At 39.0% G+C, this 26,060-nt stretch overlaps 1 protein-coding gene across 3 annotated transcripts in view; it reads right to left on the reverse strand.

Annotated features, from left to right (window-relative positions):
* Window positions 1-26,060, reverse strand: part of AGAP1 (ArfGAP with GTPase domain, ankyrin repeat and PH domain 1) — a 402,330-nt gene that overhangs the window by 231,819 nt on the left and 144,451 nt on the right. For all 3 annotated transcript variants that reach the window (XM_075710335.1, XM_075710334.1, XM_075710333.1), the window contains exons 4-6: window positions 16,367-16,452; window positions 12,009-12,150; window positions 8,243-8,377 (exon numbers count right to left, since the gene is read on the reverse strand). In XM_075710335.1, coding sequence (XP_075566450.1) covers window positions 8,243-8,377; window positions 12,009-12,150; window positions 16,367-16,452 — 363 coding nt within the window. The remainder of the gene's footprint in view (window positions 1-8,242; window positions 8,378-12,008; window positions 12,151-16,366; window positions 16,453-26,060) is intronic.

The following is a 26,060-nucleotide window of genomic DNA, read 5'->3' on the forward strand; positions in this document are numbered from 1 at the left end:
CTGTACGATATTGACTTCAGATAATGAATAATTTCCTCCTCCTGATTCATGTGGGACCCTTGCATAACAATGTAAGGTCTGATGTACAATATCAGAACCGGTAGAGAGCATACCATCTAAGGGTATGGGTCTGAAAGATTAAATAGAAAGCAGTATGTCCAGGAAGATATTCTGTAGAGATGCAAAAGGAGCCACTACAAAACCACTGATGAAGTGAAATTCTTATTTCCAGAAATGCGCAGTCTAAATCTTCTTATTTATTAATGGTGCATAAGAGTTATGGGCAGGTAGGAGTAAGGGCAAACTTCCATACTAAGGTAACATCAAGTTCAGAATAAAATGTATGCAGAAATAGACTTTGCAAGACAAGCCTTATCAGATCTGTGTATTTATATCTTTTTTCCTACCGACTTTCATTACTAAAGCCTTTGAATTTTCTGATGCAGTTATACAAAACTCACAAGAAAATTCTCTAAAGATAGTTTGTAAGATATATTAACACCTATTAAAAATTTGCTCTATCTTTTCCAAGCAATACAAAATACGAAAAGAAAGAATACCACATGGTGGTATTCAAGTAAAGAATTTGCCCAAGTAGAGAATTATCACTTCTGTGCTCAGCTATTGCATGTTCCTGGAGAGACAGACAGCAAACCCAAGAGGCACAACCTCCAGCAAGCAAAAGGTCCTGGAAAGGGATGTGCCATGCATTTGGACCTAAAGTCCTACTGCCATGAAAGGGTATGGGTTGTTCTGGTTGATTTTTTTTTTTTTTTTTTTTTTAAAGAAATTAGGAAGCACATAAGGTATCTAAAAAAAAATACTTCTCCCACATGCAGTGAAGAAAAATGGAAATTTGGAAACCTTTGTTGAACACTAACAGCTTAAATGTCACTGATGTTCAAATTTAAGACTAATAAACAAGTCTAGAAATACTGCCCATCAGTGTCAGGAACGAAGCCGGTGACAGAGCAAGGCCTCAGCTGACAAGGTCATTCCTCAAATCCAGCGTGCTGTCCAGACAGGGAGATAAATCCAATTCTCTAACCACTTCAGACAACCTCAGCCCCCCATGAACTCCAGGGCACCAGGTCAGCGCACACAGCCGAGCTGTTGGTGAGTCCCTCTGGCCAGCTAACGAGTGGCACTAACGAATTACAAAGCTAACTGCCCCAAATTCTCAGCCTGGAGGACGCTGGCCGCCACCTGTGCTCTCCGGCACGGGCCTTCCACGGGCGGCAAGGGGCTGGCGGTGAGGAGAAGTACTCGGGGAAAGCCCTCACGTCTCCGGCGGGGAGGCAGGTGCGGGCGGGAGGGTTTCATGGCCCGCGGGCAGGTGGGCGGTAAGGCAGGCCCGGGGGCTGTGGGCTGCCGCCCGGATCCACCTGTCACACCCGGATCGGCCCCCACCCCTGCCACCTGTTTCTGCCATGCTTTACTTACATTGAAATGTTAAAGCGTTAATTTTATGTTCATTTACACACCAACTGGTGCTTAAAATGAATGGGGTCTGAGGGTTTGTTGCTCCAGGCTAAGCTGTAATACTAAGGACAAAAATTACATCCCTTTTATTTCTCCTTCTTAAAAAAACAAAGAAAATACAAATATCTAGACCTAACAACCAAACAGATTTGTTTCCCAGTATTGCTGCAGCATGGAGGAGTGTGTCAAAGCCTTTTACCAGGCTGATCCAGTCCATCTTTCACTAGCCTAAGTAATGAGTAATCAGAGCGGCACCTCACCGCGCCACAGCCGTGAGCGCTCTCCGAAAGGTCACCACCGCGCCTTACAGACGTCAGAGGAATTCCAGGAGCCAGAGGACCTGCTCCCCAGCTCTGCACCGCACTTGGCCCCAGCCTCACACTCCCAAACTGAAGAAGCCTTCAGGCCACATCTAGTGCAAGGGTGAATATTGCCTCTTCCTAAAACAGCTGTCAGCAGAATAGGACTGAGACTTTATTTACTTCCCATTAGACTGATTAACATTTCCTAATGAAAATACATCTATAAAAGCTGACTAGATAATACTGATAGCAAGTGACAGCCTCTCCCTGCAATCCGGCTGTACGAGGATTAATTTGTCATCTTCCATCCCTTAATGAAGAATTTGTACTTCAAGGTGTCCCCCCTTTTAGACACAGTTGTTCAACATAGCATTACAAATAATAGTTGGATTTGGAAATAAAATATTTCTGGTAAATGTTTACATACAACAGACACATTCCATAATAAAATATTAGTTTAATTTGCAAATAAAACAACAGCAACAGCACAGCACCAGAGCTAAAGGTCCAAATTGTGAGGCAGCAATGGCTTCTGCCATTATATACCTGGAACTCCTGCCTCAATATTCACAGGTTTATCGCCATTTTGGGCATTTTTATTTCAAAATTTGTGTGTTACAACCATCCATACAAGGTAAAACCTCTCAAAGCTGTGTTTGACAACTCATGTAACAGATATATATATCCTACTGTGTGCACAAGAGAATAGGGTATTAAAGTTTTCACCCTCTCCCTTGTTTAGGACACATGCCAGAGTACTAAAAACCAAACCCTAACCCTAAATAAACCCTAACCCTAACTAATGTGTTTTTCCTAAGACAGACATGGCAGCAGCAATGCCATCCATGGTATCCAAGTAAGTTGCATTAGAAAACTTCCACCAAATGCTTTTTCACAGGATCCAATTTGTCTAACGGTAACTTAACAAGGGAACTCTAAATTTTGACATTGCAGAAACCCCTTTTCAAAAAGGTTCATCAGTAACATATACATACACGCACACCTACCTGTGTGTGTATATATATACAAACACAAAAATATATATGTATATACTCATACATAAAAAAAAGAAATAGTTCTATGTATTCCTACCACCTACACAAGTGGATCAGACTGCAAGCCCTTAAGATTGGCTTAATGTCCCCCAAATTAAGAAATTTTGAAGTTATAATACTAACATGACTAACCAGTAGGTTTTCAGCATTGTGCCATACATGTACAGAGTTACAGTAGTGTCATAGCAATATAAAGGATCTCCACATTGAACGTTTATGCTGAAAGATGTAAATATTTTCTACTTTGATCACTAGCAGGCGTACAACTAAACTGCTAAGCTACAGTAACAGACCCAAGTCTGAATCAAAATTAGATTCAAACCCTTTTGTTTCACACCCAGTAACGCAAGCTACACCGACAGCAAAATTTTATCCTCTAAATATTTAACATTTGTTTTTCCTTTGTGACGTCAGAGAACTGCGTAGCACACAGTTAAATGGGTCAAATAAAATCTGAACATAAAGCAGGGGAAGACATGCAATTATGAATACAACATGAACAAAAATAAAAGCAATTCTTATGCATTAATGGTACATCAAGCTAATTCAAGAAGGCTAAAATCATTAAAAAGGCATCCCGGGGCAGTACACAGTCATTACAATACTGTGCTGACAAGAAATATTAAAATAATCATTTCCAATGTAATTGATAAAATCCATTCTGATAAGCAGGAAAAAAAAACCCTAATTCTTAATTGGGAAATCTGAAAGTAAAATGGATCTTATTAGCATCTGATCTTATTTTTAAAACTTAATTCTCCTGTCCAGCAATTCCCAATTCCAAACATCAAAAGCTAAAAAAGAATTTATCTTCCATCACTGGGCATGTTATTAAGCTAATCCCATGGAACCTGGAATTTTGTTTTCTATTTCAGACTGAAATTCAGGGCCTGCTCATGCAGCTCTGACTTCAAATAGCATCAGAGATTAGATCCAAGTGGGACAATGCTAAAGGTTAAAAACAGCCCTCTAAAATGTTCAAAATCCTGCTTCACTTTCGAGTACAAACTTTTCCACGAAACATCTGATTGTCACATCACAGTATGCTTGAATACTTACTGCACTTAGGAAATTACAAGCTCTATCACGCTACTGAAACAGTTTAATTTGTAAATTATTATTAGGGTGTAGGAAAATGAGCAATTCATCATGCACACATTCCAAAGGACTAAGAACCACCATCCTGACAACTGCTGTTTACAAATCATGGTTTTCAGCTTCCTAAAGCATTAAAGAACAGTTATCTAAAAATATATAGATGTACAGTAATTACGCATCAGCGTTCATAAAAAGTTTCTGCAGACAAAAGTGAATTATTGTAAAACAGTGTTCATGTTACAAAAGTATGACCCTACTCTGTTAGAAGCAATAGTGAGGTTATCAAACAAAGCACTGTAAACAGTGTATTTGGATTTAACTAAAGAATAAAGCACCATTTTCATAATAACGATCATTCAAGTTAAATTATTCTACCCTTAACTGGGGAAAACAGGAGACAAGTTATAAGAGACAAAAGTCGTAATAGATGATCACTAACAGAGTTCAGTGGGTGCTTGCAGGGGCAAAAATTAGAAATTTAATTTCTAATGTGTGTCCAATGAAGAAGTGAGTAAAACACCCTTCAATGCCATTTCCATTTTCTTCATTCAAAAGGTAGGCCTACATCACATTGAGGCAGAAAAAAGAAACAAGAAACTAGATTTTAGAAAAAGCTTGTAAACCAGCACCTTTTATAACAAAACTACTAATTGGTATGTTAAAGAAAGGCCTGCCGTAACTAGGACTGGTAACAAACAGGGGTTTGGACACTGGAAGTTTAGAGAGTTTCAGATTTACCAACTCACTGGCAATTCAAACTTCCTGAAAAACAGAAGAGGAAGAGGAAAAATAGGGTGCATTTAGACCACAAACTATATTATGTAAATCACAGCTGATGCAAACCATTGCATAGTGTTTGACTTTGATTAAAATAGGAGTCGTTGCATGCAAAGTGAGAGCACTAAAGCTAACATCACTAAACCAAACCCAATCTTGCCTATTGCCTCTGCTACAATATCTACATTAAAAAAAAAAAAAAACTCAAAAAACCAACCACCACCCATTGCAATCAACATTATCCTAAAAATGTAAAAGAAGTGTTCATCAAAGTTACAAACCAGCAAAAGCTGTAGGACCTTGGTCAACAGACTGAAATACCCTCACAGACCTACCAAAGCAAACACTTGGAGCATCTAAACACCAAGTGTTACCTACCCTGGCATATAATAAATAGTGATTAAATCCTATATCTAAATCCCAAGAATGGATACCCATCCAGCTGGGAGCAAAGTCTAGAAACAAGTTCAATACACTGAAAGCAGTCTTGATAGGTATAATAGCTCCATGTCTTGCATACAGCTACTAACTTGTCAACAACTATTTTTCCTCAGCTACAAATAATAAAAAATCCATTCATCTATTAATGGAATGCAATAATTGGTCTGCACCCCTTTCAAGTTTGCTGCAAAACACAGTTAATTTATGAAGGCTGCTGGCACTGACTCAGGGTTTCCTCAAAATAATAAGAAATGCTTAAGAGCATACTAGATGAAGACCTCTATTTAGTCTGTCTCTCCACCTCTCATCCCTTCTTTTCCTTGTTCATTGACACTACTTATATCAAGAAGTGTTTTTTAAAGTCAGACTAGGCCTTCTGATGTTGGATAATCAGCTCCATTTATTCTGGAGAAGATGTGAACACAAAGATTAGTTATTAACCAATGCTGTGTGCTGCTTGCTTTTGAGCAAACAGGGCTCAAAAGTCCCTTGAGGTAGACCAAACAGGCAGCCCCTCAAGGGTTGTATGGGAGAATTCACTTGCATTTACAAAAAAAAAAAAAAAAAAAAAATTAAACCATGGGTATGGGGTCCAAGTCATGCAACCAGGCAGACCTTTGGCTCCCTTGTTGAAGAGCGGGCCCGATTCCTTTAGTGTAAGACAAGGAAGAGCCACTCCAGTTTAACAGCAGCTTCAAGATGATGTGATACTAAGCAGAAGCCAGCAAGGTAACAGGCTGGCTGCACACAGTCAGACTCGCAAAGCACTAAACTGTTCTACAGTTGACGTGCCAACGATGTCACGTCACAAGCCACTGTGGGGAATTTTCCTAAATCACATCAGGTGTGGTTGTGCACATTTTATATTCCATGCCTATCATCATACAATGAATTTGGAACAAAACTGGGGGGGAGGGGGGTGTGTGTGTGTGTAAAACTAGCGTACATTTCATCATATTAGCTTTTATTTCCTACTGAATACAATTTCACCAAAGATGTAACCTGTTCTTTGCCCAAAAAGTGAAAAACACAAAGTTACTGTCATCTGTCAAAATCTTTCACAGTACTAATAGTCATTAAAGCAATGGCAATACATCCAGCACCTACGGCACTAGCTGGCGCCAAGTGACAGCCCTCCCCAACATACCACCTATCTCCCAGTGAGTCAGCCTGCTAACGTACATTACAATGACATTTCACATCCTTTTTCTAGAGGAAAGACAATTTAGAAGTTTTCTTCAAAATTCTGCACTTGTACCCCTTACCTTTCAAAGGTCTGCATATAGACTATATGAACCCCCTGAAGAAGCCACTAAAAGACATTGTTAAGCATACACTGAACATGAACATCCTAGAGTTGCACAAACCAAGTCATTTAATCAAGTGCTCCCTAACCTGCACTGTTCTTTCACACCCCCTCATTTAATGGGGTTAAGAAGTTGCTTTGTTTTCTGCTGAAATAAACAGAAAAAATTGTCAGGAATTGGATTTGGTCCCAGTCTGGCAACTGTAACACATTTATACAGAAGCATTCCTAATCCTACTAGTTGGCAAATATTAAATAGTTGGTTGAATGGCATGTAGGTAAAACAAAACCTTGATATTTCTTAAACACACAATCTTTGTCAATTCTTTCTACTTACTACTGAAATTTAGCAGAGACACAAATAAGCTTCCTGGAAGCTTGAAGTTTATCACACTAGCTTTTTGTCCACAGACTTCTCTCTCAAAAGGTCCCAGGGTGGTTGGGGGGGGTGGGGGTGGGGGTGGGGTGGGTAGACTATACAAACACCACGACTTGGAATATGTAATTAAAAATCTAACTATAGCTAGTGCTCAAAAATAAATGTACTAACAAAAAACCCTAATGGTTCTTTGAAACTCATATTCAAAATAGAAAATCTAGGCAGGGAAAACAGTAATTTCTGCAACTAGTTCCAACAAAAACAGTGACCAAAGCACTAAGATACAGCTTCAAATGCTTTTCTCTGAAATCCTACCAACAGGATTGGTAAAAACACCCTTATTTGGAATTAAATGAAACCTAGTGCAGTGCTTGCCAGTACTGCCATTTAAAAATTAGGATGTTTTGCCTTTTTTTTTTTTTTAAACTGTAGCTGTCTCTGTATTCATCTCTGATACATACTGATGTGACACTGTCTCACATAACCACAGACGGTGTGGGTCTTTCCAATAAAAAGCTGGCAACAAAAAAAACCCCAGAACTAAGTATTTCAATATAGTTAAGAAGGTTTTTACATGCAGAAGATCTGCTGTGATGAAGGGCCGACATGTTCAGCCAATAGACAGCCATGGTTAGAAGACAGCAAAGCCCCAAGACACCTGGCTGAATTTCCACTAGAGGGTGCACAAAGCCCATCTCATACAGCAAAGACCACATTCAGCATCACTTCTCCAGCCACAGAAGTTCTTCCAAGGGGTAACTGTTCCAAAATAGTTACAGATGGTCAGAAAGCACTTTTGTTACTCCTTTTTTTGAGACTGTACACAATGATCCCAAATACCTCTTACAAGACAAACTAGAACATTGCTGCTAATGATGTTTTAAATCACCCTTAAGCAGTCAACTTTACTTCTAAACTCCTACACAAGACTGTCAACTTCTAACACTACACGAATGCTCATGATTACCCTAGTCCTATCAATTTTTTCAATTTATTCTCACTTTCTCAAACGTGCAAGACAATTTTCAACTCATTTGCACAAATAGCCCCTCAATGTCTCCACGAGCACTAAACCAAAACAAAGAAAACTTCGCTAAAATAAAGCAAGCACCAAAAAAAACCTGAAAAATAAATGAAGACTAATTAAAGTAGCTTAAGAAGCTTAAGAGTAAAGGTGCTGGTAGAGAACAAAACACCATGGATGTGCCACGTTCAGCATAATGAAGCCCCTACTTCACTTAAGACAGTATAACAAAATAAACACCTAAAAATGAGCATTTTCTTTAAACATTAATGAACACTTGCAAAACAGGCCAAGTACCTGGGCTATCAGACATCGGTGGTTATTTAAACAACAGCTACAGTACTGTGTGATATGCTGGATGAAAAAAGTAATTTTTACCATCTTGGAAGACTCTCTCCACATTGAGTCCGTAAGTAGCACAGGTTTCGTAGTAAGTGCACCTCTTGAGATCATTTGATAACTTCCTCGCTCTGGCATCGTCTATGACACGTGGATTACTGGAACTTATAGCATCTACAGCAACAGCAGGGAAAAAAAAAATGTATTTAAATATAATTTGAAAACATCATCTTACAATTATCAGTAACCAAGCAGTGACTTTAAGTACAAACCATGAGACACTTAGAATTTTTAGAAAACAACAGGGTGCACATCACTCCAATTTCATACTTTTTTGCTAAAATCACCAGCATACTGATTCATTCTAAAACCAGGAAAAAACCTAAAATACTTTTTTGTTACCTTAAAAATATATTTAGGTCACTAGCTGCAAAATAGACATAATCACATTAAAGAACATGAGCTCTGATGTAAAACATACTTAGAAAAACAAATGGCTGATGACTATAAACATGTCAAATGTTTTTTAGGACTCCTACAAATACCAGCACTAGCTTACAAGTCACCTTCACCTACAGAGCGTGAAGCATAAAACATGACATGTTTGTAACAACATTTTCAGTAGAGAAATAATGGGATGAGGGGAGAAATGGTACCATGTATTACTGCAACACTCAGGGAAAGTGCTGGATTTGCACACGAAATGCTTTTCTTAAAAGAAAAAAAAAACAAGCTAGCCAACACTAAGACAACTGGGGTGGGGTGGGATGGGAAATCACAATGGCAGGTAAGAAGTAACAAAGCTGTACAGGACTGCAATGATCATGTTGCTAAATCTAGAGTCCAGCTCTTCCCTCAGTTCCTCATGTGTGCTTTTTTTGGTCCTTCCCATTTTTTAGGCTAGTTCTCTCTGCATTTTGTTCAGGCACAGAGAGTCAATAGTGTGCTAGCGAGGCTGGGCTGGAAGCAAAGCACTCTGCTAAACCCCAGCCCTGCTTCTGTGGCACACACTACGCCTCAGTCGACACAGAGACTCGCCAGTTTAACATGAAATGGAGATTTCACAGATTACATTCCTGACCTGGCTTTCAAGTCACAGTCAAGATGGAATCCTGGAAACTCACAAATGACAGAGTGTCAAACTTTGATTTAAAGGCACCCATGAGACATTGTGCAAACATACTGCACAGCCAAGAAAAATAATAATTTTCTAAACAAATAATAATACTTTTTATCTCTCTGCAAGACATACTTCTCATACATGCTTTTTAACTGCAATTTCTAGACCTTATCCATAGGAGCTGAAAAAAACTTTACACCAGGGAAAAAAAAAATTTAAAAAGTCCTGCTAACTGATGAAGAAGTTTCTTTATCGCTACTCTTGTAGCAAAGAACTCTACAAAGGTTATATTGTTTGACTCTATTGTAAAGTGATAATACTATGAACAAATCTTAAAAAACATCTTTTTTTTTTTTTTTTCCCAGGCGTATCATAGTAATCCATTAGCTGTGGCAAAGAAGTTGTAAGGGGAGACAGCAGTACAATCTATTTTAGAAAACTCTGCGGTTACCACTTAGCCACCGCAACAGGCACTGATTTCAGAAAGTTGTCCTAAAAATCTGCTACTTTCCGTGGTGGCAAAACTATCTTCGTTCTTCAGAAAAAAAGCATCACTTTAACATGAGCATGAAGTCAGTGACTATTGCAGTGCTGTATTTGAGGTTCAGTTCTGGGCGTGGCATGACCACATCTCAACTGCTATTATCACTTACCTTCTCATGAGCTCTAATTAATAAAAACAGAACCATTATTTGGAAAGCTAACGGCAAGATTTTTTTTAATCAGCAGAGGGCGCCGAAAACATTTAACCAGAAAGGAATTGATACGCAACACCACGGCTTCAAAAAGTTGGACTTCTGAAGCAAATTCAGTGCTACAGCCTGGCCCACCGCAGAACAGTGAGGCAGAGGAGAATATCTGGAACCATCAGGCAACTGCTAACATTCTGGGAGAGATTTCATTTCACAGCTCATTTCAAGAACACCAGTCAAAACCAACAAGCTGGATGTCACACAGGTATATTTCAAATATATTTTTAACAGATGTATTTTTATGTTTCACATATTTCATTTCACTTCACAGTTTGGCAGTCAACGTAGTTAAAAGGCTGTATTTTTTCCTGATGCTTACTCCCAGAATTAGCAGTACTTCCATCTTCAGCCACATTTTTAAAAAGCCCCCTTTGCATCTGCTGCAACAGAAAATGAACTTTGAAAAACAAAATTCCTTTCTGGTGACAATTGGAATGAGATAGAAAATGATACCCTAAAGTGCCAGAAGTGCAGAAAGGGAAGCACCTTCAGAAAAACGTTTCCCCCTCTCCTTTTTCAACTCCAGTTTTAAGTTGACAGCGTGGCCCTTCAAAGCGGTTCATTTCTGCTTTTTGGCTGTAGTTTCTGCTGTCCTAGGACTTTTTGTGTACCTACTTCCCTTCTCGTTTTTTATCATCTGTTTCCGCCTAAAGCCCAGTTGCAATTCCTCCTTCCGTGCTGCCTATACTTCCCCTGCCTTCACGTGGCAGTACTGATGGCACAGCTCTGCAGGCCGTCAGGCAGGGGAAAGCAAATCACTCTCTGACCACAAGGCTGACAAAAGAATACTGAAAAAGCAATGAAAAGCTTCAACATCACCAAAACCAGTGGCATACACTAAAAGGGAATATGCCCAAAATCAAATTACAAGAGCAACTCCCAACACTTGTTTTCTCCCTCTAACACAGCACAGTAACCTGACAATATATTGAGAGCAATGCTTCAGTATGAAGGAACTCACAAAAATGTCTGAACTATGCTTCCAAAACAGCAGCTCTGTAAAGTAAGAAGTCTGAAGTCCGGCACCTAGGCAGGAACTCCTCATTTTTGGTAAGAATTATCACAGGATGGACACCTACATGGCTAGGTGCAGAGCAGCCTCAACTCGTTGTGTGTCTACTCCATTCAGCAAACCAACCGCAGTATGGGAAACTGCCGAAACATTAGTGTGATGCACTGGCAAAACAAGGCAGGGAATATCCAAAACACAGCTCAGATACAGAAGAAACTGAAATGTTGCTGGTACCTTTCCCTTGACACATTTGCCCATAGGATAGCCGCGGCTAGCTGCTGCTCCAGAAGGCATTTTGGAAAAACAGAATTGTGGGGGGTTGTTTCAGGAGCCTTAAAGCTCCATTTCCATTTGGTTTGAAGAATGGTATACCTAAGAGATTGCACAAGGGCACAGTTCAATTCTGTTTCTTAAAACAATGTTGAAGGTTTTTGATCCCCAATCCATCTGCCTCCTAGGAATGCCAAGGTATTGATCACTTCTAGACTGCCAAGCTAAAGGAAACCGATCTCACTTCAGAACTTCCTTACCCAACTGATTCACCTGCCGAAATTGAACATTAGCATCTCCCCGCTGATCAAGAAAACCACCACGACTGGCAAGCACTGAAAATATTTTTTCAAATATTCTTCTAAGTCATCATTGCTAAAGTCCTACACTCTCCCAAGGGTGCTGCGTGGACATTTGTCTCCCATCTCAACCAGCCCTTGCAATGCCACGGCCCTCCAGCAAGCCAGCCAAGGAAGCCCAGATGACAGAACACCACCCTGCTGATTAACTGGCAGTTTATCCACAAGCTCTCATCATCAGATGAGTGGCAGTGCTGATGCAAGAGAGGGGTAAAGACAGGACATAGCTTTGCCAGCTTGTAACAGTCTATATGGTCACAGAAATACACTTGTAAATCAAGACTGCACTTACCCTGGGTTCCCACTAGTACCATTGGAATTTCGCTAGTGTTACGATAGTTAGCCATACGGCTGTAGTAGTGGTAAACAGTCTGGAAGCTAATTTCATCTTCCAAGCTGAAGACAAATATAACAGCATCCACCCACATGGCAAACTGCAGAATAAAAATGGAAAAGGCATCCTGTGACAAAGGCAGCGAAGAGGAAAAAAGGAAAGAAAAAGAAACATTCTTACCTTACTTGGAGGGAAATATACATCAGAGAAACTTTGGTAGTGACAATAACCAAGGCCTTAAAAGCAGCATATTATTTCTAAAATGATGAATCAACGTTCATCACTCTGCAAGTGATGGGGATCCGGTATACACAAAGGTTTTTCCCTACACTCACAACTACATCTCTTCTTCACTGATATATGGTATTACAAGCCCAACTACTATCAGTGCACATTGGTTTTGATTCACAGAAAAAGAAAACATTGCAGCCTCAGATTTCTGAATTTGTGAATTTTAAATGAGTAACACTGATCTCTAGGCACTCGAGTGCCCCATTTAGTGTGTTATTTCCCCACCCTGTGCTTTACATGCATGCATGCTGATGTTTCTGTTAATGCCAGGACAAGTATTACGGTTGTGGTTTTACAAACTTTGCTAGTAATTCTCATATCTTGATCAATGTCCAAACCCATTAATTTCGAATTCCCAATTCTTCACTATACAGACACTCTGACCAAGCAGTACCAAATGTCTCGTTCAGCTTTCAGTGTGAAAGCAACTATTCTCTCTCGGCACCAGTAATCATGCGCATAAACAGGCCAAGGCAAGGTGCTGCTTAAGTGAGCATGCAAGTGGAAAAGTTTTAGCTCATGAGTGAAATAAGATTGTTGAAACACATTTAACATAACAGTAAACATATACAGGACATCAAAAAAAGACTTAAGTTAAGCTTACCTCACTGCCTTTAGTTTTCCCTAAGTGACTCCATTCCTACCCAAATTTAGACCAATGGAAACAAGTTTCAGCCATCAGTATTCACCCTCTTCATTATATTACTACTACACTACACCAGGTAGACTGGGGACACACTGAACATACAGAGAGCTGCAAGAAGGTTCATTTAGGAAAGATTTATACACATTTTGCTGAGTTTTATGAGGCTAGCCTAGGTTTCTAAACTCTTACTTCAGCCCTACCAACTCTTACAGTTTTGCTTCTGCTCTTGCAGTATTTAAACTGCTTCAATCACTAGGTTTGTAGATTCACAGAATCTCAGCTTTTAGTAAGGCATCCTAAGTTGGCGTACGCAAAGGGAAGAAAAAAGAGCTGGCAGTATGAAATTACATAGTGAAGTTGTTGAACTCATTAAATTTTCCTTTTTCAGAAGCAGGAGCTAGTAGTACTTCTTGCCTATTTTTCATATACCATATTAGCTAATAATTTAAGTTAATGTGCATATTTATGGCTGTATTGTACTTGAAACCAAACATGTCTCTTGTGGTTACAGCATAAAAACAGCCAAAAATGTTTTGAGGTTTTCAAGACAGTCAGGAGGACAATTATCTAGATGTTAAGGACAGGACTACCTACACACAGCATAGTTACTGCCAGAATAAGGTCAACTACCACACTATTAAATTGAAATATTCAAACCAGAAGATCTAACCAAAGGAACCAGAGACAGCGTCATTACTGTGGACTTGGTTTTGGGTCTTATTATAAAATGGTTCTCGCTGACTGGACTCAGCAGCATCATGCCAAAAACTCTTCCTTACAGCTACAACATCCTTAAAGCATCAGTTTGGAAGCTACCAGTCTCTCTAAATTTTCTTAAAGTTTCATCAGTGTGTAGCAGCAGCCTTCTAATGAAGATTATTAAAAAAATCCAGAGGGTGGTTATTCAATGCAGCTCTTCCAGACACAAAATATTTCCAGTAATTCCTTGTTTCTCTTTTTATATTAAAGTAAGTTTAAGCTTTGTGGATATCAGACCTGTGATAGTAAAAACCAACGGAATTTTGGAAAACACACACAAGGTCTGAAATCCAGAATGTCTTATCCACACCACTGTGCAGAGAACAGCTTGAAATAAGAAGGACAGCTCAGCTGCTGATATACAAATCCATCTTCAGACTTACTACTGTGATGGAGCAGATCTGTTTGTTCAAGAAAGTCCAAACGAAATCAAACCATAAACAAAAATTCTAAATTAAAAAAAAAAAAAGTATGTGACAACACATTATAGCTATGTTATAGCTATATATATATATATAAACCACTATAGTTATGTTATCAGGTTTTACAATAGGAGGCCACTACCTTTGTAACAGATCACAGCAAGAGTAAAATCAAACCTGGTAAGTGAAAGAAATGGTCTATATTCACAAACTTAGACAGTGGCAAGACTGAAGCAGCATCAGCTGCATCTCACCACCTTCTTGTTCTATGAAACAAGGTATTTTTTAATGATTTTCATCTTTAGACAATCTTATGTTAGACAAGAGAGCTCATAGATCCAGAAAGTGAGTCTTCAGGTGAGTTCATTTTCCCTCCCTTCCTGCCAAAAAAGGGGGACGATAAACTGAGACCTGAGCTGCAGCCTTCTTTGCAATGAAGCAAAGCAGCCATCACCTGGGGAACTCTCCCTGACCCCGTGCCGCCGAGTGCCAGGAAGACCGCGGTTCAGCTCATTAATTATTGAAGCCGTAATTCTATCCCAGCTATCCACAAAAATATACCGTGCTGTCACAAAAAGCAGAACCTTAACCTATATCTGTATCATAAGCAGTGGGAGGTAAACATTTTTCTTCTGATAGTATTCCATTTTCATTATAGAGTTATAAATATTCATGAACCCTGGAGCAAACTTTTTATTCCAGGAATTAATAAACAGATTAAAGATCTTTAATATACATGTGACTTGAAATTATACCCAAAAAATCCAAAGATAATTTACATGTGAAACACGTCTTCTGAAAAAATGAAATAGCACTAACAGCTTAAACATTTCCATACTCATTATTTGCTGAAGAATCTTAGCCACAATAGTAATTAAAACCCCCAAATTTACCTAGCATAGATCAAAAGCAAAACACTGTGTCTATTCATTAGTTTGCAGTTTGTTCAAATAAACTCTGCAAAACTAATTCTTCAGACACAAAAATATTTAGATTGCTGTGTGTACCTTTACAACTCCGGTATTTATGTTTTTATAAAAGTGAATGTTGTCCAAGCATTGGGGCCTGGAAACTGTTGTGTACTTCAGCCAAATTATTCACAGCCTAAAACAGAGCATTTCTTTTAGGCTCATGCCTCACACGGCTGCAGATGTGTCAGTGACACTAATTTTTTGTTTTTATTTTAACTTCCTTCCAGGATGTCTCTCTTGGTCTGCATTTCCTCCACCTCCTTTCTCTTCTCCTTTGTCCGGGCACCTTCCGCCATGCTCTAATCCTCCTGCAGCTAATGAGCAATAGTGGAGCATTGAAACACAAGCTGCTGCTGCTGGCATCACTCCCGTTCAGCTGTTTGGCGACAGCACAGTTCCTGCTGCTAGATTTTTTTTTTTTTTTTTTTTTTTTTTTTTTTTTTCAAAGCTGATCCACCACTGAACAGCTGGCAAAGCAAGGCCAGTGGCAGCCAATACACTTGAGAAACTCCACGAGTGCCCAGGTAAGAAAAGGTAGAGGGGAGACAAGGAGGATGCCCGAAGACAACGACACTGTCTGCAGACAGGCCAGCAGAGTCTGTGGTGATTTAAGCATCACATAAACAAACGCTTCACTTCTCATCACTCAAAATAGAGTAACAGAGTTAAGCACACAAACCCACAAGTGTCTTCTCAAAGGCAAATCCCGACAAGTCGCCTTCTACGAGACAAGGAGGTAACACGCTGTATACAGAAACCAAGTCAGAAATTCAAGAACTCATTGGTGCTGAACTGGAGCTCACAAAGCTGAGTCTTAATCAGCACAGGGAGCAAAATGTGGAAGCAATAGGGAATGCACAGATCTGTACAGAAGTATGTGTGTTATTGTGCATACATCTACTTTGTGTTTTAACAATTTAGAGATTCTGACTCAGAAGAAATCTTAATAACATGCAATTTTGTGGTCACTAAAAGCATATTGATTAGGCTTTCAATATAAGCTAGCCATATATCTTTATTACACAGTTTCACAATGTAATTGAAATCCCAAATAATTTCTAAACGGATTATTTTTCACCTTGAGGGTGACATATACTTTTTCCCAGCAGAAAGATGACCAGGACCCAGGAAAGAACAAAACAAAGCCAGTGCTCTTAAAGGAAGTTTTTTTAAAAGAAAGGAAACCATGATGTTAGGCTGATAAAGCTCTATAAATGCAATGCTCACCTGTGCCTCTGGAGGGCCCCCTTCATCTCTAATCAGCAGCAGATAGCTTTGTCCATCAACTACTATCTCTTTCTTGAATCTCCCACCTGTCACACAAAGTAACTCATTACAGAACAGAAAAGGCAAAACATACAAAATAGAAAAAGGCTTCGCTTGTGGAAAAAAGGTGTCCTTACGATCTTTCACAAATTAATAAACTGTGAATATAAATTCATATGCATAGAAATTACTGAAGAAAGTTAAGTCACATACTTTAAAAGTAAGGCTAATGTGGAAAAAAGCCAACAATTGCATTACAAACACTAATTCCCATGTTAGGTGTATTTGGTTTTGATACATATAGCTAAAAGACAGTCATCTTTGTTTTATATAATGGCAAGAAATGTATCTCTAAGAAAGGCAAACATGGGACAGTTGCATACAAACATCATAATGTATTAGAATTAACATAAGTATCTTGTGTGAATTAGCATTTCCTCAAGAGAAGCCCAGTTCTTACAGCACACATGTAATGTTATGAAAATGATACTTCTATATTCACAAACCACAGTTAGGGGAAAAATACTAGACACATGTTAGACAAAAAAAACTACAATGGTGGTACCTCTGTAGAGATGCTGTGCCACTTACTAGCAGGATGAATTAAAGACCTATTTTGGAGATCTAGATAAAAAGCGTGGAGTTGCACCCTTCAGCTGAATTCTGTTCCTGATCCTATTACTTTAGGGAGATGCAGAATATTGAGTGCTTGTGAAGACCAAAGAGCTGGCACCAAATCTAAGAAACCAAACCAGGGCGTGCAGCTGCACCATTACACTTGTCTCTCCACTGGCCTCACAGGGACTTCAAGCATGACCCAAGGGCAGAATTGGAATTGCTTTCCTTTGGGGTTAAGCATATTTCAGGCATCCTGCTGTGTCTCATGATGGACTTCAGATAATGACAAATCACATTTAGGGTTTCTGGTGTGACCGAGCCTAAGCCAGGATTAGCAAACTTAGCCTGCCTAAGTAGTTGGGTTGCATTTAGGCTCCTCTCCTGGAAGCAAAAGCACCCTTAACTCCCCACCTAAGCCACAAAGGCCCCAAGGCCTCCACACTTACCATCGTCCAACTGCCTCACATCTGAGCTTACCAGACTACGATAAAACATATCTACTGATACACGCTAAACTTCTTTCTTCACCCCTTTGTTTTTTAACCGGAATTATTTCCAATTTGAACCCTACTTCCCAACTATGCTTACTTCAAAACTTGTCATACTATCAAAACCAACGCATTTAAACACGTGATAGGTGAGTGAACAACTCTGACTTGTTCTTCAAACAAGCTCTCTAAGCAAATAAGTCAGCACATACAGGCTAATGCTGATCCTCAAAACATTTGCACAAAAATTGCTAGCCTTAGGGAAACAAACTGGCTTAGACCCACCATTCCCCCAGCCCAACCATTACAACAGGTTTCAAACCAACATCACTCAACAGTTCAGCTACGTGCAATATTTAAGCATGTTTAAACACATTTCACATTTAATAGAAGAGATACAAACAGCGCTTTTTGTTTGTGGTTTTGTTGCTGCTGTTTTTGTGTCGGTGGGATTTTTTTGTTGTTTTGTTGGTTTTTTTGTGGGGGTGGTTTTTGTTTGGTTTGTTGTTTGTTTGGTTTTTAAATTTATAAACCTGCCCTACTATGAACAGCTTATCAGTACCAAACATGCAACAATTAAGACTGTCACATTTCTGGTTGTTTAATTGCACAGAAGAGCTATGTATAGATTTTCATTATCTTGCTCACGAACTGAATTTCAATTTTGCCTTCAAAGATCAAGTGGCACGTAAGCATATATCATTAATGAACTTGAAAAGAACAATCAGAACCAAGTATAAAACTTTGAAAGAAAACTAGTCTCAGCTCTCAGGAACTGAATTTCTATTACCCAGATCATTATTTCTATATGTCATCAATTAATTGTATACACTTCATAACAAAGTGTTAAATAATATTAATTACTTAATATACAGCCCTCCAGATAGGCTCTTTAAAGCTGTAAGTAACAATGGAAATGCAGTACATATGCAATTGAAGAGTGAAAGTTCTGCGTAATTGCCATTTCCTATTTCCTTTTTTTTTTTTTTTTAAACACTGGAATTTCACACAACTAACTATAAAATACCATGAACTGAACACATTTACGAGCCAACTCATTATTCCCTCTTGTCAGAACACCTTTCAAGTCTCACTGTATATTCAAACGGTCCTCAGAGGTATAAAGAAGATACAGACAAAGCGAACTACTCTACTACATGGATGTAGTATTAAAATTTATATATACAGCCCACAAATGTGAGCACTAGATTTATTCTTGAGAGCCACTTCAGGGTCACTAAAGATTTTGTCTGTGGGAGCAGGTTTGATAAGTGTACTGTATTTAACAAATACAGGATAGAGTTATCCAACAGCTCTCTTCCTATATGAACCCACATTAAGTGACCAGCTTGCATAACTGTTCCTTGCCTTCCCCCAAAACACTGTGCTTGGAACTCAGTAGAATGATACTGTATTTTTTATTTCCAGAATTAAATTAAAATCTTGACATGCTGTACCACTTCACCACGGTCTGCAACACCGGAAGAGCAGTGGAGCCGTCAACAAGCATATAGCCAATTTAAATCTATTCAAGTGGCTTCTTTACCCTTAAAAGCTCAGTATGCTCGTTATCTGAAATATGCACTAGTTCCTTGCACACCTCGATGCATTCATTTATTTTTGTTTGGGTTTAGGTATTTCACAATAAATAGTTTAAATCTAATAACCCCCAGAACCAAAATGTTTAAAAGAATGCCCTGCATTTCCAACCTGTAATAAGCATTTCAAATCAAATCTGAAGATCCAGAAACGTAACAGCAGACTCACGCTCATTCCCCAAATAAGAATTATTTTATGCAAATTTGAGATCAAAGCAGGATGCATCCCTATTATCTGATGTTTCTACACCATTAAAGAGCCCTTAGCATGAGCACATCATAACATTAGGTACTACACAGGACAGAGATTGAGAAAACCTACCTCAGTATCAAGAATTTACACAAACGGAAGTATAAACACTGAAGAATATACATACAGATTTCTGTCAGTGTATGAAACCAAGGCTATGTGGTTGTCCCGCAGACATCTATGATCATAAGATTAAGACAAAAAATAGACCGATTCTGCCTTTGACTTGATGAGCCCTGACGTGACCCATCTCCAGGTCAGGCAAGTAAAAGCAGTGCAAGGGCAGTGGTTTTGGGACTGTTCCGCTTGGACAGCACTGCACTAGTTTTGTTTTTTTTTTTAAATAAATCTTTCAAGTTTGTAAAGCATTACAGGGCCATCAGGAAAGAGGAATTACAGAGATCAGCCAGTTCAAATACTGAACTACCACAACCTGTCAAAGTAGTCTCCCATGGCTACAACACACCACTGTCTTTTTCTAAATACATACAGATATATGATGGAGCCACAAAATATCGTCTAAACTGATGACACTGAAAACAAAGAAATCACCTTCTTAATTTAAAGAATAAGCTCAAAAAAACCACAGCATTAGTCCCAAGGGAGGTAGCCAGCTTTATTCTAGCCCATGAGTATTATGACACATGCAGCTTTTTAATGAGGGAATTTCTCAACTCCCATATGTACCTGCCAAAGGAGGTCATTGAAAGACAAAGACTGGCAGCCTGGACCACAGCTCTGAAGGATGGAGTGATTGCTCCTGCTATGTCCTAACAGGCACGTCAAAGCACAAAGATGCTAGAGCGTAAGACATGCAATCAACAGCTGAACTACATTTACTTGCAGCCCCAACCCCATCTCTAAAGCCATATAAAAGACAGGCCAGTGAATATCTAAATAACTCTCTACAGCCAGACAGATGGAGCTGGAAACTGTTTTCATGAAATGTCACAACAATTTTACAAAAACAAATCATTGAAACTGTGTGGAAGCTTTGAGAGGATTTTAGTATGTGGTTTATTTATTTTGTCTAAAACTCTGTATTTGTAAATCGCTGCATTATTCCCAGTTTTCCAGGGCAAGATCATTATCAATACACAGACTCATTTTCAGAGATGTACAAAATTTCACATAAGAAGGCAAATATTTCTCTTGCATATGAACCACACACAATACCCACCAGAAGATATAGAACGGTACTTCTGATACAACTCATAAATCCACCCACTCTCTTCTGTGCATTAGCCCAGATTCCCGCTATAAAATGTTCCAGATAAAAATATAGTTTTGATCAATACAAAGCTAAATAAATTCTGTGTGTCAGCAATTTACAGCCATGGCTAAAGACCCAGCACAAGTCAGAGTACCAGGCTGAGGGAATCAACAAAAGCTGCCTAATCCCATTTCTATGCACGTCATTCCACAAAGGTTAGTGCTTTGAATCAGCAGTAGCACAAAACTGTCCTTCAGCAAAAACTGATACTAATTTTAAATACCGCACACATTTGTAATCAAAGGTGCTCTATATTGCAAAAGCTTTATATTACATAGGGAATTGCACAGAAGAAGGTTTTCACCCAGCTACGAGAGCCTGGCCGCTTCTTCCTCTAGCTGATAGCTGTTTCACTGCGTAATTGCTCACCGAAGCAACCGCTGATTTTCATATTGTATCCCCAGGCTCGACTGCATTCGCCAGCCTCTTTAATTCAAGCAAATTGCCACGGGGATGAAGTTATTTGGCCATACGAGAAAGATAAATTTGGGGGGCTGGCCACATGACAAACCCATGCAGCAGCTGAACGTCTACCACAGCCATGGGGGCAGGGCAGGCAGGAGCAGGCACCAAAGAAGAGACAGAAGATAAGACTGAAGCAGCCATAAAAGCTTCTATTTTGTATTTCCAACGGCATGTGAATTTTGACAACAGTGATCAGTTGTCTTAAAGCACGTGGATTCTCTCCCCTTTTTTTCTTAAGATGGAAATGACAGTGCCAAGAATCTGGCTCCTCTTCATGGAAACACATTAAAAAGTCATTTGTTACCTCCGTTCATACAACCATCATTTCAGGACCAAATATATGAAAATTGTTGCTTAAGCTCAGAAAAAACAGAAATGCTCAGAAGATCTCCTGCAGCTAAGCAGAAGCACTAAAGAATGACGACTGCGACAGCCCAGTAAACCAATGCCAGTGTTGCAGTTCATTGTTACCCAAAATTTTTATTAAAATAAACTACCTGAAAAGTGTTTTTCTCAGCATTTCCCAAGAAAGCATATTATTACACAAGAAGCATTAGAGCTAAATTTTCACCAAATCGGGTTGTGCTCAGTGCTTGATGTCAATTCATATTGGTATCAGCAGCAGAGAAGCTATCACAAAGTATCATTCAGCCACATGTAAAGTTAGCTTTCGGGTATTTCCTTAATGCAAATATTGTGCTAGTCAACACTTCAGAAGCCATATGTGGTTGAGCTGGGTTGAGCATATAACCACAGCAGTGCAAAGACTGGGAAACCATCGCTGTCGCATGAGACTATAGCCACAAGCACATAACTGCACCAGCTTCCCGAAGTAGCTGGGTGAAAAACCCATAAACCAACAAAGCAACCTAGACCCTTTTCTGCAGAAGCCATACAGGTAGGGCCTCTCAAAGACAGCTTAAAAAAAAAAAGTGTTTAGGTAATACTGAAGTATATGATGGCAGAAATAGTACCATACAGAACTTAACATCTAGCATTATAGACAAAACTATTCATCTTTAAAGCAGCACACTGATTTTTATCAAGTACACCAGAATTATGCCTGTCATTTTACACCTGCCTGGAAAGCACCTATGGTTGTATTTCCTCCTAAGAAAGGCACAACACCAACCTATATATGATTTTTAAATACAATAAATAGGTTTGAGATTTTAATACTGTTCAAGGTTCTATGTGAATCTGCAAAATTCAGAAACATTTTCTGCAAAGTGATAAAGCACCTGTGCCCTGCATGTAAGCGCTCATGTCTGAAATTACTCCACAAACAAGGTATTTGACCCCTGTCAATTCAACATGATGAAGTAACACGTTTTCATCTGACACTGACTGCACATAAATACACAAAACTTCTGGCACTAAGCACATAAAAGCTGAATGCATTACATGTTGTGAGCATACCCCTTTTTCATAGTTCATTCATGTGAAAAAATATTTCTGACAGTGTAAAGGGGAGGAACCTCCTCCTCCAGCAGTCACCCTTGTATTCGCCTCAGCGTCCCAAGTGCCAGGAGCCTCTTGCAGCCACACCCTACCCTTGCATCACCTGCAGGACTTTGTACACTGAATCCTGCAATTACAATCTGAAAGTATTTTAAGATTCCTGCGCTGCTCCTTTTGTTCCTTACATCTAGCATTCTCTCCAGTACCATAATCTCTTCACTTAGCGCAGCTTTATTTAAATTTCATCAGGGCACAACTATGAACGTCAGATGTTTGAGTTCAATCAGAGAGTAAAACTCTTCAGATGAACATGCTCAAGTATTTTAAAAAGCTATGCCTTATTAAGAATTAAAATGGAAGAGAAAAAAAGTGTTTGTACATTTATATGAGTGTGATCAGCACCCCCTGCTCCTGACCCCTAGTCAGCATAACTAACACTATTTTATAAGGCAAATGGCCATATATAGTGCTGTCATCATCCTGCCAAGGACCCCTAAAAGAACCTGTCTGACCCCACAGTGTCAGGTGACAAGGGGCCTACAATTAAATTAATGGTTCAATTTCTACTAGTAAGAGAGGAAAGCAGGCATATATGATAGCTTTTTTTATTATTACTTGAGGTTTGGGGTTTGGGTTTTTTTGTTTGTTTGTTTTTATGGACAGCAGGTGCAGACAGTTGCTTACACACGTCACACCGACTAACTGTATATACACTACAAGTCTAATTTTAAAAGCTTATTTTTATCAAGCCAGCTGGAGACAAACAAAACCCAAACAGCAGCAATCAACAACTTTGGGCAGGATGTGATACTACTTTAGTACTACTCCTACCTGTTTCCATCACCAGTCTTTTCAAGTTTAAAAAGTTTAGACCCCAAAACACCAGTTCCCGAAGTTCCTTACAAAGTTAGCCCTGTGACTTAAAATACCATAGCTCTTTTTTACTGCAGTTCCTTAAAAAATTGGTTTATCACACATTTCATCCTCCAGACACTAACTCATTCACACAGCTTCTACCTTTTCAATCTAACATATAAATCATCTCCTGCCAACATCTGCTCAAAATTTCTATAAGTTCAACTTTACAAGCTTCCAACATAATTTCAAAGATCTTAACATACCTGCTAACAAACCCTAAACTGCATAACCAAGATAAGCAAAATACTTAACTCCTATAGGCATAGATTTCAGGTGCGCTTTTTTTTGCCTTTTTTTTTAATATCCTTTTGCTTTTTATACTTAAGTTTATAGCCAGCTTCTATAATATCTGTCCTTTCATTACAGTATTGCATTACAAATAGTAACCCTGAAGTTAAAATTGGACTTAGCTAGCTGTGATTATACTATAATCTGTCTGAACAAACAAAAAGTCATACTGAGATCTGCTAAGGAAACCCAGAAAAAGCAACTATCATAATCTTTTTTTTAATTACCTCCCAAAATATTCCAATTCAATTATGAGAACAGAAGGGTAATTACATAATAGCATACTATATCTTATAGGCTAGGAAAATCTATTTTCCATCTGTATTCTGTATTTCACTGAACACCTTTCATATTAGTATCACTCAGAACCCAGGGGGAGCAGGAGGGAGAAAAGAAAATGACAATACTAAATAAAATTACGAGTTCTTTCAGATGGATGTTACCTAATGCCAAGTGGCAGCCCTACAAATACAGGTGGGAAGTTTTAACATTAGTAGCATTGAGGAAAACAGGTTCCCTGTTTAAAAGTCTCACTCAGAAGGGAGGCCAGGCCACGAGACTCAGGAGCTAAGCTGATCCACACTCCCTCCATCCCTTTTTCCTCCTTTTCCCCCAACACATAATGTTGATGGAGCAGGGGCAGCTCCGCACCTCCTGTGGAATAACCTGCCTTTCCAGCAGCGTGGTGAAGGTGGAGTGCAGTCTATCACCTCACCAAGACCTAATCTTGCCATCCTGCAAGGTGGAAGGCCCTTATCATTTCCTAAAACATGTAGAAAACCTAGAGACAGCCTGCTATAGCAGCAAATTAAAAAAAAAAAAAAAAACAACAAACACCAAAAACCCACCAAAACACTGTTGAGAATTAAACATATTGTGAATAACATCAGCTAACTACTATGCCCTACTTTCTGATACAAGCCTCCAAAACAACATAAGATTAAATGGAAGGAAAAAACCCCACCAATAAGAAATCAAATACAAGCTGAAAAAGAAACATGTTTAAAGGATATGTTTAAATTCTGCTTAAAGATCAAGAGCTAAACACTGGGCTATGATTTAGAAATACAACTAGAAGTAATTTGAGAAAGAAAGTGGAAGGCAGGCCCTTCTTCCAGCAACAGAAACTGCAGACTGGCTTCTGACTCAACAGCAGCAAAAAGCAAAGAAAAAGAAAAACAAACCTGGAGACCTAAGAGTCACTTTTATTACTATCAAGAGCCTAAAGTTGTAATAGTAGCTATAAATCCGAATCACAGTTTTCACCTGGGACACAACCTTCAGAGGAGCCTGTTATGAGAAGGGCACAAATCCTACAGACATTAGTCACCAAAACCTTTGAGTTTTCAAGGTGTAACACATTAAAGACATCTTAAAGATCAGTTGACCCTAAAGGCACCCAACCTAAAAGGGAAGACCTTTCTAGGAAATTGCTTCTTCAGCACCTTCTCCCCAGGAAAAGAGCAAATACTTAACTTCTTTCTTTAATTAACATAGATCCTTATTTGTGCAACACTTTAAACGGTAACCAACTTGATGGCTAGAACAAAGAGGTTTTCAAAGAATTCACTAACCCACACAGCCAGTCTCAGGGGGATGAGGAGAGGGAAGAGCTGGAGAGGGGAGATTGCAGAATACATAAACACACTCTTTTATGCTAAGCCTGAAAGGGTACAAAAGCCCAAGAGAGCCAACTGCAGCAATACTTTAAAATGATCAAAAAAGACAAGTGTTATCTTATATCTGGATGTCAGCATGAAATGCCAAATAAAAATAATCAGCGGAGAGTATTATAACAAAATAGAAGACAAAACTGAATGAGATAATTTTGAAACACATATCTAAAGTCATCATTGTCTCCTGCACACAATACAGCATTTGTCTGCATTTTAACAGACAAAAAACCCCCCGAAGTACTCTGATAGCTTCTGCTGCCCCAAAAAGTGCTGTGTAAAGCTTGTGAACCATTGCACCGAAGATTTGAATTTGACATGGAAAGTTTCAGCTTCCCTATGTTTTGTGGCCTAAGCACTGTAATGGATGCAATACCCAGCTCCTTGAAAGGAACCAGACTCTAAGGTTCATGTTGCTTTTTTGAACGCGTATGCACTTGGAATTCTTCTAATATCTCCCCATATAAGCTATGTGTAGATTTTTACATGTATGATGATGATTTTGTGGAATTCCAGGAAACCACAAGTGAAAAAGCATGCAAGTCTAGTTTTAAAGAAAAGCATGTAAGTACGTATTCAGAGGACAAATTTCTCTGCTACTCATCTACATTTCAGCTGGCTTG

Source organism: Pelecanus crispus, chromosome 5 (assembly GCF_030463565.1).
Source record: "Pelecanus crispus isolate bPelCri1 chromosome 5, bPelCri1.pri, whole genome shotgun sequence".
Taxonomy (NCBI): domain Eukaryota; kingdom Metazoa; phylum Chordata; class Aves; order Pelecaniformes; family Pelecanidae; genus Pelecanus; species Pelecanus crispus.